Source organism: Sprattus sprattus, assembly GCF_963457725.1.
Source record: "Sprattus sprattus genome assembly, chromosome: 7".
Lineage (NCBI taxonomy): Eukaryota > Metazoa > Chordata > Actinopteri > Clupeiformes > Clupeidae > Sprattus > Sprattus sprattus.
Window position 1 is genome coordinate 36,495,331 of NC_137926.1, and position 10,946 is coordinate 36,506,276.

The 10,946-nt window shown below is 40.9% G+C and overlaps 1 protein-coding gene across 1 annotated transcript in view; it reads left to right on the forward strand.

Moving 5' to 3' along the window:
* met (MET proto-oncogene, receptor tyrosine kinase) overlaps positions 1-7,343 on the forward strand; it is a gene marked incomplete at its 5' end in the record, with an annotated part of 39,946 nt that extends 32,603 nt beyond the window's left edge. Inside the window, 7 exons of the mRNA XM_080841828.1 lie at positions 25-261; positions 2,567-2,647; positions 4,875-5,056; positions 5,254-5,363; positions 5,747-5,912; positions 6,340-6,476; positions 7,058-7,343. Coding sequence (XP_080697954.1) covers positions 25-261; positions 2,567-2,647; positions 4,875-5,056; positions 5,254-5,363; positions 5,747-5,912; positions 6,340-6,476; positions 7,058-7,268 — 1,124 coding nt within the window. The 3' untranslated portion in view covers positions 7,269-7,343. The remainder of the gene's footprint in view (positions 1-24; positions 262-2,566; positions 2,648-4,874; positions 5,057-5,253; positions 5,364-5,746; positions 5,913-6,339; positions 6,477-7,057) is intronic.
* Between the last annotated feature and the right edge of the window lie 3,603 nt (positions 7,344-10,946).

Genomic DNA, 10,946 nt, shown 5'->3' on the forward strand with positions numbered 1-10,946 from the left:
GACCTCCAACTTCTTTGTTTGTAGACCAGAGTGTGTCCATGACACAGGCAGAGTCATGTCGCCCGCCCCCGTACTCCCCGATGCATGGGGACCCCTCTCCCATGTTGGTGGGGGGTGACGGAGATCTGGCCTCCCCTCTGCTGTCAGCCAGCGCGCCCATAGACCTGGCCTGCCTGAACCCAGAGTTGCTGAAAGAGGTCCAGCATGTGGTCATTGCCAGGGAGGACCTCCTGCTGCACGTCCACGAGATCATTGGGAGAGGTGTGACTATCCCCATTTACTGACTGGATTACATGTTTTGCCTCATTGTCTTTTTCACAGGTATTAGAATTCTTTTCAAAACTCACTCAAACGCACTCACATTCTAGGAGGTGTGTTAGAGTGTCATTTTGGAATCCGTGTGTGTGTGTGTGGCAACAGAATGCAAGTATGGTTTGAAAAAGTGACTGTCACAGATGAAATCACCTAGTATAGGTAAAGTGATATAACTGTGTGGTACACTGACATAACTTAATGGATATTATTAAACTGCCAGGTCAGATCAAGTCATTGCATTGTACTGCAAAAGTGGGAGTGTGAACTTATGTGTATCAAATTCATATCCAGCTGAGATACATCAAAGCTCTCTCCCACTGTTCCTACCTCACTCCAGGCCAGTCTCAAAAAGAGCACCCTGCCTCACTCAACTTGCAAGGCCCCCTGGAAAAAATCTCAGTTTTTCTGTCTCTAGGGAGTGATGGAAAGTAGGATTTGTGTGGTGTAGGATGATTTGTTCCCGTGTTGAATTCCCAGCTCATTGTTGAACTGTCTCGGAGCTCAGCTCTGGAAATCTGACTCCGTGGCCATCTGGGAGGATGTGTGTCTGAGGGCAGCTGGAAGATTACACTTGGCTTGATTATTTTGAAGTGAGAGCAAGAAAACAAACCTCATATGTATTTAAAAGGCTTCACTTTTCTTAGTGTGGGATGGACTCATAAAATATTATTGAACCTCTTCTGCAGTGCTGAGGCTGGCAAAGTGATGTTTTTTTCAATCTGTTGATCTGACCCTTAATTGGTCATTTACCATCAAATTTAAAGTAAACTCATACTTTTCCAGTTGAATAATCATGTGAATGATGTCACATAAATGTTAGCACTTTCAAAGAGGTCAAAGAAGACTTCTGGACATGTTTAAGACTTGTTTAAGATGTTTTTGGACACAGACACAGAAACAACTGTAACTAATGATAATATCTTAATTTGTATAAATGCCGTTTTTTACTTCTCCGAATCGGTCGTAGAGGGACACTTTGGCACGCCTTGGCACGCCTTGGCAACACCTTCACCCAGGTGTTAACGCCCATCCGAGCCCTCGGAGAGCTGGTCGGAGAGGAACGCTTTTTTCTAACTTTTCGTAGAGAGTCGGAGAGAGTCGGATACCCTCTTGGCTGTGATTGGTCCACTAACGACATTATTTCCCAACGACATCATCACCCGCCGAGTCAATGTCTCTCATAAAAGAAAATAATCGCCAAGTTCTCCAACAGCGTAATCGGGATGATGTTCCAGTGCTTTGTGAAAGAAACAATACTGTAAAGCGTGAAATATACTTCTGCATCCTTCTCCGCCCTCGAAAATAAATGGGCGGGTCGACGGATCGTACTTAGAGGCCTTATACACTTCTACGACGGCTGTGGGTGCTGAAAGTAATTTACCGCGGCAATAATAATTATAAGGACGGCAACAGCGCTTTAAAACGACGTTTTACATTATTCAAAGGTGAAAGATTAAAGGCAAGAGAATCGCCAGGTGTAACCACTATATATAACACTTGTTGGCCTATACATCTTACTCGCGGTGTGTGTCGAACTCACTTTCATTAATCCAGCCTACTGATTTTTGTTTAGCCTCCTATCTTGATCTATTTCTTTTTATGCAGACGTTACATAACTTTCACGACCACAAATATAAGCCTCATGGGAAATGGGACAACTCCCGCACAGTTGAAATGTTAAACAAACTCCCGCACATAGGAAGAAGGCTGTTATCCTAAATGGGATTTATTTTATTGTCAAAAACGCGAAGTGGAGTTTATTTACTGCCAACACCATTGTATTACAAACACTGACAACACATAATGAGAAGGTAGCCTACACCTGGCGATTCTCTTGCCTTTAATCTTTCACCTTTGAATAATGTAAAACGTCGTTTTAAAGCGCTGTTGCCGTCCTTATAATTATTATTGCCGCGGTAAATTACTTTCAGCACCCACAGCCGTCGTAGAAGTGTATAAGGCCTCTAAGTACGATCCGTCGACCCGCCCATTTATTTTCGAGGGCGGAGAAGGATGCAGAAGTATATTTCACGCTTTACAGTATTGTTTCTTTCACAAAGCACTGGAACATAGCTGACAGATGGACTGAAAAAAGCAAGGAAAGGAAGAAAGAGAGAAAAAAAAGTTGCATTTCAATGGTGTACAGAACCAACACATTTTGCGATAGTCTTGGGGATTCCATATTGTTTTGTGAGTCCTTAACAATGAGCACATTGGAACTCTGTTTGAATGAATCATTTCTTTACCTCAGGTCACTTTGGCTGTGTTTTCCACGGGACCCTGCTAGACCCAGAGGGACAGAAGCAGCACTGTGCAGTCAAATCCCTAAATCGTAAGTGAAGGCGCACCATTCAGTACATTTCTGTGAAAAGTCTAAATGTTAACTTTTGATAGCCTCAAAAGAACATGTCCAAAAACCAGAAGCTACATAAAACACTCTCAAAACAAAGGTAAACAGTACTTTCTCAAGGCGTGTGTCCATATAGGACTTTTCTCTGGCAACACCAGAAGCACACTTATTGGAGCACACAGAGCAGCCGAACAAAATAGGTGGAGTGCTCTGATAAAAGAGGCTGTTTGAAGCGCTTTTTCTCAAGGCGGCCACAGAAGCTCTCTCCTTATTGGGAACAGTTGAAAAAAGATGCTACCGCTCAGGAAAAAATGCTCTATGGATCCTCAGCCTTATTGTTGAATGCACAGAGTTAATCATTAGGCTTCTCTTGGAGCATCCCGTGAAACAGCGACTCAGCCGTGTTATTTCACTCCGGGTCAACCAATTAGGAAACGATCAGCACTAAATCACACAGAGAGTCACAGAAGGTCAAACAATAGCAATTTGACACTATTAGCACGTGTTTCAGTTATTCCTAATGGAATATTTGAGCATCTTTCTCCTAGTATTGTGCATGTGATGTATGTTTTTGAAATGTTTTAAATGCTTTGAAAAGTATTTCCTAAGGTATACTGTGATACAATTTCCTTTGAGTAGCTTCCATTGCATCAACATTTATTACATAAACTGTGTACACTCCCCATAGAAACCATGAACATTAAACCGAATATTCTACTAGAAAAGCTAAATGAACACTGTGATTCATGGTATCACTGTGCTAAAAGCGCAGGCTTTGACGAGTTTTTATTTTCAGTGTGTAGGTGTAGGTATTTATTTAATCATTAACTTTATAGAATGTCAGTGATTTCCAGGGTGGGTTTCTGACTTCCACAGAGGAAATGAAACATCAAAGAGATATTGTTTTTTTTTTTTTAAAGTAACGTGGCAGAGGCAGTAATATCATTCTGTAATATAGTGGTATCAGTTTAGATTCAATCTTGGAAATAGACGAACATTTCTATTCGGTTCTCTAATATAAGCCTGAAAGAAAAAATCTCTGCTTTTCACTGCCATCAGTAGGCTAGGTTGCTATGACTATTTTTAGACCTAAATGCATTGGCTACATAATAGGTAACCTATCTCATATTTGATTCAGCCTGATAGATAACCCGAACACATGTAGAATTTCACTGGCCACAGCAAACTAGGCAAGACATGTACTAAAGGATGTATTAACTGCCTGGGAAGTAAGAAGAAAATTACTGTAAATATAATGTTGACCTGTTTCTGCAAGCTTCTTCTTAATTTCATAAAGCAGCAGCAGCTCAAAGGTGATGTTAACGCCTGAAGTAGTTCAGCACACAGGGTAATGCCTTGATGAGACATGATCTCTTCCACAGTACAATGCCTCTCCCTAGTCACAGACTCAGGTAGTGAGTTAGTCCTTCTGCTCTGGGGACCCCACGCTCTAATATGAACCATCACAGCCTCTGGGGGGTGGCACACAAACTGACTCTTTATCCCTCAGAGTGACTCATGTCCAGGCACACAAACTGACTCTTTATCCCTCAGAGTGACTCATGTCCAGGCAGTTCTGACTCGGGTGGTGGCACACAAACTGACTCTTTATCCCTCAGAGTGACTCATGTCCAGGCACACAAACTGACTCTTTATCCCTCAGAGTGACTCATGTCCAGGCAGTTCTGACTCTTTATCCCTCAGAGTGACTCATGTCCAGGCAGTTCTGACTCGGGTGGTGGCACACAAACTGACTCTTTATCCCTCAGAGTGACTCATGTCCAGGCACACAAACTGACTCTTTATCCCTCAGAGTGACTCATGTCCAGGCAGTTCTGACTCGGGTGGTGGAAGTGTGGTTAAGATTTGATTGTGCTACGGTAAGACAACTCCAACTGAAAAATACATCCCATAGTGAGACACTGAATCAAATGTTTGAAAGAGAACTTAATATTACTTGTATAACCTGGTTCTCTGACAGTATGGGTGAGGTGTCTCAACAGTGTCTTTGCTGTGCTAAGTAAGGAAGAGGTGTGCTTGATTATGAATGACCTGATGACTTTATGTAGTCCACACTATGTAGGGAGGGCCGAGTTTATATTCAAGTGTCAGGGCTGCCAGCCAATAGGCGTCTTGCGTTATCGGGGGTGTATCCCATAGTGAGACTCATGTTTTACGCTGATTATCTCATTTTTTTGTTTGGTTTAAGGTATCACAGATATTGAGGAAGTAACGCAGTTTCTGAAGGAGGGGATCATCATGAAAGATTTCAGCCATCCCAATGTGCTGTCTCTGTTGGGCATCTGCCTGCCCAGCGAGGGCTCCCCTTTGGTGGTGCTGCCTTATATGAAGCATGGGGATCTCCGCAACTTCATCAGGGATGAGACTCATGTAAGTTAGACATTCTGTGAGACACCATTCAATCGGGAAAAAAATTGCTAGGTTAAACCTTAAAATAATAAATGTATAATAAATTATAGCAAGAACTCTTACTTCTAAAATCCCAAAATGTTTTCTACGTAAATTATATAAGCTAACAGAACATTTTATTATTTATTATTTTATTAACCTGTTTTAATATTTTACAGAACCCGACTGTAAAAGACCTTATGGGATTTGGGTTCCAAGTTGCGAAAGGCATGGAGTACCTCGCTAGCAAGAAGTTTGTCCACAGAGACCTAGCAGCTAGAAACTGCATGTAAGTTTTACAAAATGTCCATGAAGGTCTGACCTTTAAAGGTACAGGGATTACATATATAACATATTCTCCTCCTATCTTGGAGACTAGAAAAGGACTTTATGTGCTGAGGTCAAACTGGTGACAAATGTAAAAAAAAAAAATCAGGACACCGAAAAGCAAATTCAGGCACAGGCTTTTCAATCAGGTATATTAATCAATGTAAGATATGAGGTGGGGAATGTTTCAAAAATACTTGCTTGACCCAATATTGCTTACTGTAACTTCTAGGTATAATGCTTGTTCATGTTGGATTTGAAATTTGGGTTCATATTGCACAATTTTTTTAGCTTTGTAGTGCAATCATTTTTCACTTTCAATACCAAGGTTTTTCCCCATGCTAGGTTGGATGAGAGTTACACTGTGAAAGTTGCAGACTTTGGCTTAGCTCGAGATGTGTACGACAAAGAATACTACAGCGTGCACAATAAGAGTGGAGTCAAGCTGCCTGTAAAGTGGATGGCTTTGGAGAGTCTACAGACACACAAATTCACCTCAAAGTCAGATGTCGTGAGTAACATCTCGTAGCCTGCTTGGACATTATTTTGCTCATCTTTTAAGTGCAGTTGGTTAATGTTTGAGAGGGAAATCTTGCCATTTTGCTATCATTGACAGCCAAATCAAAACAGTAGAGAGATTTTCATTTAGAATGGAGTAGACACTTGACAACAAATACCTATTCAGATAACACTTTACTTGGACCCTGCTTCAGAACACTGACATAACCATGGCGTGGCATGGCATGGCCCAGGTCATCAAAGCAGTTACTACTTATGACAGCATATGACTTTTAGATATGACATGTAAATATAGTTATATGACATAGTTATAGTTTATAGCAGACACGTTTGTCCAAAGTGACATTATTGTGCACACAAACAGACACACCATCCACCTTAGAGAAGCTTGAGTATTTCTCCACACCTTTCTTTTGCAGTGGTCTTTTGGTGTGTTGCTATGGGAGCTGATGACCCGAGGAGCTCCACCATACTCGGATGTCAACTCCTTTGACATCACTCTGTTCCTTCTGCAAGGACGACGACTCCTTCAACCGGAGTTCTGCCCGGATGCACTGTGAGTATTTGACATTCAATTGATTTATGATGCTTTACTCATTATCTTGTTTTATAAAACAAATGGGTTCTATCGCGTTATTTAGCTGTTTCTGATTGGACGAGAGCCTCCGGCCTCGGTTGCTACGGCCGAACACCACCCGTGGGATCTAACAATCCTAAAGCAAATGAGCTTGATCCCAGTTTTTTTAAATTACTGTTTGAGGGTTCAAGTGTTCTTCAAGGGTTATTCCTGTTTGGAAACTCAACGGCATTCCCGAAGCCATTTAACAACTGTGGACAGCATAGCGGAGATTAATCACAGATGCCACAGTATGCTGAATGGAACAGAGAAAGTTCATTGCACTTAATTGAATACATTAATTGCGCCCGTTTTTTTTATTTGATATTTTCCATCAATTTAATGACGGACATGCTCTAGTCTTATTATAGGTGTAAGAGCTCTGTTTGCGACCCTGTAGTAAATTGCGACAACCGCTTTTTGGCACCAAAAATGGTTTTGCCCCAATACAAAAGGTAGCATATCAAGCCCCATTATGAAATATGTTATTCAGTGTGTGCTTATACTTTATAATTCCACAGATACCATGTGATGATTGAATGCTGGCATCCTAAACCAGAGAGGCGGCCAACCTTTTCTGAATTGGTCTCCCGGATATCAGCGATATTCTCCAGCTTCTGTGGAGAGCATTATGTCCTGCTCAACACAACCTATGTCAATATTGACAAGATGACACCGTACCCTTCCTTGATCTCCTCTCAAGGCACTCTTGACCGAGACTGCTGCACTTGAGAGGACCCTGAGACAGTGAAGGATGTGGGGGAGGGGGAGGCATGCTTCTTCAGACCTGCTGTTTGTCTATATACACACTGGACCCCAGTTTTGGAAGAATACCTTATTCTCTCTAAAGGAAGAACAATGATGAAGGGAGATTCTTGGGTGGAGCAGAGGACCATTTGGGACCCTCTACTGTACACTCTTACCTGGGTGTTGTGTTTTGGTGACATTGATGAGGACAGTACCAAGAGGTTCAGCCTTTTCTGAAACAGTGTAGTTGTACATTACCTGTACAGTACAGTTTCAAAGCATGTGATGCAGGTTTCAGAAGTATGCCACCTCACCAGACAGTGCTCTTTTTGTTGAGAAGTTCCATACTGACTCCCTTATAAAGACCCTCGCCCCTCCAGGGGACAGGAAACAGTTTGTGATCAAACAAAAGAAGAGTCTAAACGAGTCGTACTCTGGATGGTCAGCTGCATGCATGCTCAGCTAGATTAAGTTGATGTCAGGTATATTTCAAATACTACTTTTGACTACTTAGTCATGACATTGTTTGACAATGTATTCTACTGGTAGCATTTTTAGATTGGATTGTATATGCCAACATTTCACTTCAGTTGTGAGGTGAATGTGCAGAGCAAAATGTCCCCCCATTCTTAACAAATATGGTGTGCATGCCTCATATAGTACTATGTGTTTTTAAATTTAGTTTACATTATGCACATTTAAGCCTAAAATTCTGGTGAAATATTACTTGGCTTGTGCAGTACACTGGATATATTATCCTTTTAATAGACTCTGAGTTCATCTTTGATATGTCTAATGACATTTAATACTGAGTCATATTTAGGACATTGCAGATGTTTTGGTTGAAAGAAGAGGTATGAAGATGTAACTACTAACCTAATGTAACCTTTCTGAATTTGACTTCAGGATGAACATAGCCTTAGATATAGGTTACGAAAAGATGTTCTCACCATAAAACAGCATTATCCTTGTGTGGTAAGCCTACCTTCAGGGTGCGATTTGCCGGGGGGGATGGGGGGGATTTACCCCCCCTCTGGTTTTTACATCCCCACCTCAGCTGGATGAATTTCATACATGGGGGGGATAACCCTCAATTATTAAAAAAACAATGAAAAAACAGACAGGTTGTGACAGCATTTTCTTACACTTGCTTACATCGCTGGCACTAACGTTCACCTTACCCGAACTGTCGGCATTCTCAGAATTCGCTGGCTTTGCTAATTTCCGTGTATAGGCTACTGTACAATGAATATGAAAATATTTGTTCACTGAATTAGCGAGTTCTGTCCAAAACAGTTTCGTTTCAGTTTCAAAGTTTCAGTTTCGGTTTCAGTATTTCAACGTGAATGAGAGGAAGCACAAGAACTGAGCGTCTAGCAGCGATTATTATATAATGATAGACATATATGATGCATGTATATGAAGAGAATTAGGCCTATGTATTGTTTTTTTTTTTTCATGATAAAAAAAAAAAACATCCCCCCCTCTGGTTTTTGGACAAATCGCACCCTGCCTACCTTCATAATGACTGTGTTGTGCTCAGTACTCTAGGATATAATCACAGTTAAAGAAAAAGGTTACAATGCTGACATTGGCACACAAATCCAGCCAATGAAATACACTGTTTCATCAGTAATAAGCTATCATGCCAGCAGTAGTGCCTGGAGTTCAGTCAAATATTGGTTCATTCATCAGGTTCAATACTCACTGCCTAAGGCAAAGACACAGGGGTTATTAAGTGCCCTCCTCTTGTAATTGCTCTCGTAAAGTAATTGCTGTAGGTCTAGACATTTGATGACCAAACATATACATTTCATTTTGTAATGGTTTCTATAACAAACGGTTTTGCTGTGTTGATTGTCTGTACAGCTATCAGTACTTGACTAATGAATGATTAATAGCATGTTGAAAATCACTTCAAGTGACAGCACTGTAAATGAGGGCTTGCATATCTGACTGTTATATATTGCTTGTAGTTAAGGTTGTCGTTGACTACTTTTTGTGACTGATGTTTATAGTGTGCAGTTTTATTTAGGTAGGCTATAGTGCAAACCATGTTTGCAAGTTATCATTTCTTCTCTTCAGTATTGCTACTGAACTTGTAGGCATTATTCACTTTTTGTCACTTTGAACAAAACAAGCTAAGATGTTTCTGTAAAATATAAAAAAATAAAAATAACTGTAGGTATTTGTTCATGTTTTGTTTGTATTTGTTCATACTCATGTTTGATAACAGCTGCATTTTCCTATTCCTGCATAATTTCTGTTTTGGCAAATTAGTTTATGTATTTGAGACATCACATAGAGGTTGAACATTTTGAGTACTATAATGTCAGCCAATCCTCAGGCAGGGACATGTGATTCTGTTGTGGGAAGCCTGCACTGGGTGTGTCTACAAGGTGAGTAGGTGATTGTGGAATGCTCTTTGGCTGCTGGACACAGGGCCCTCCTCCTCATGAAACCAACGCCAATTCAGCAGTCAACACATTCTCATAAGTGGGTCCAAAGAGTTGGGGGATAGACTTTTACCTCTACACATTTTCATTGACTCATTTTATTCTAACATTTCATCACACTGATTTTGCAACATTAGAAATAAAACATAGTTCTTTTTATCAAGATTACATTCTGCTGTCTTTTTATGCTGTCATGAACAAGTAGGCTACATAAAAGTGCAGTGGAATGTCAAAATGTTCACTTTAGGGACAATTCTTCCTTAGCAATATTGGAGCAAGGGAGATAAGTAGGCATGCTTGTGTAAAACAAAAACGTACCCTAACCCTTCTTAGAGATGGCTAAAAGAGGAAATACAGTCTTTCTCGTTTTCCTTTGTTCATTTATAGGTATAGGTACAAGACTGCGTAATGGGCGGTTACCTTTGAAACTCGTGTGAGTAGCTGGGGGCCTCTGGTGGAGGATTGTGGTAGGCATGGTCAAACATTTGACAAAGGAAGACGAGGTATACCAGTTAAAAAATACATTCTGCGATTCTGGCGAATGTTGTTGATATTTTCGCCTAACAGACAAACATATTACACCCCTCCTTTCTTTACTCCTGAAGCAACTTGTTGACGGGCTGGAATAGTTTATCGCTCAGTCCGAGCTACTATGTTTGTGTCACATTTACACTGTCAGGACTGTATGCAAACACAGGTGTGTTTTTCAGCGCACACGTCGAATGGACAGGACCCTGAGGAGCAATTTGCTGAATTTTACAATAAGTGTATTGGATATAAATATTCCACGTTTAAGGTATACCTAGGCTACAGCATAAAATAATGCAACAATGCAATATGGCCGTTACCATTTTTGTCATTATCAGAATCAGAAAGAAATCAGAAAAGTTTTTTACTGCCAAGTAGGTTTTCACCTACCAGGAATTTTTTGTGGTTCGTTGGTGCAAACAATAAACAATACACATATTAAGTTGCAGCCAATCACCTTCTCCGCTGAACGAATGACACGCTGCAGTCTGCTTTTGTCCTTAGCAGTGGCAGCCGCGTACCATATGGTGATGGAGGAGGTGAGGATGGAATGGATGGAGGTGTAAAAGTTCAACATCATTGCCTTTGGCAGGTTGAATTTCTTCAGCTGCCGCAGGAAGTACATCCTCTGATGTGCCTTTTCGGTGAGGGAGATGATGTTTAGCTCCCACTTGAGGTC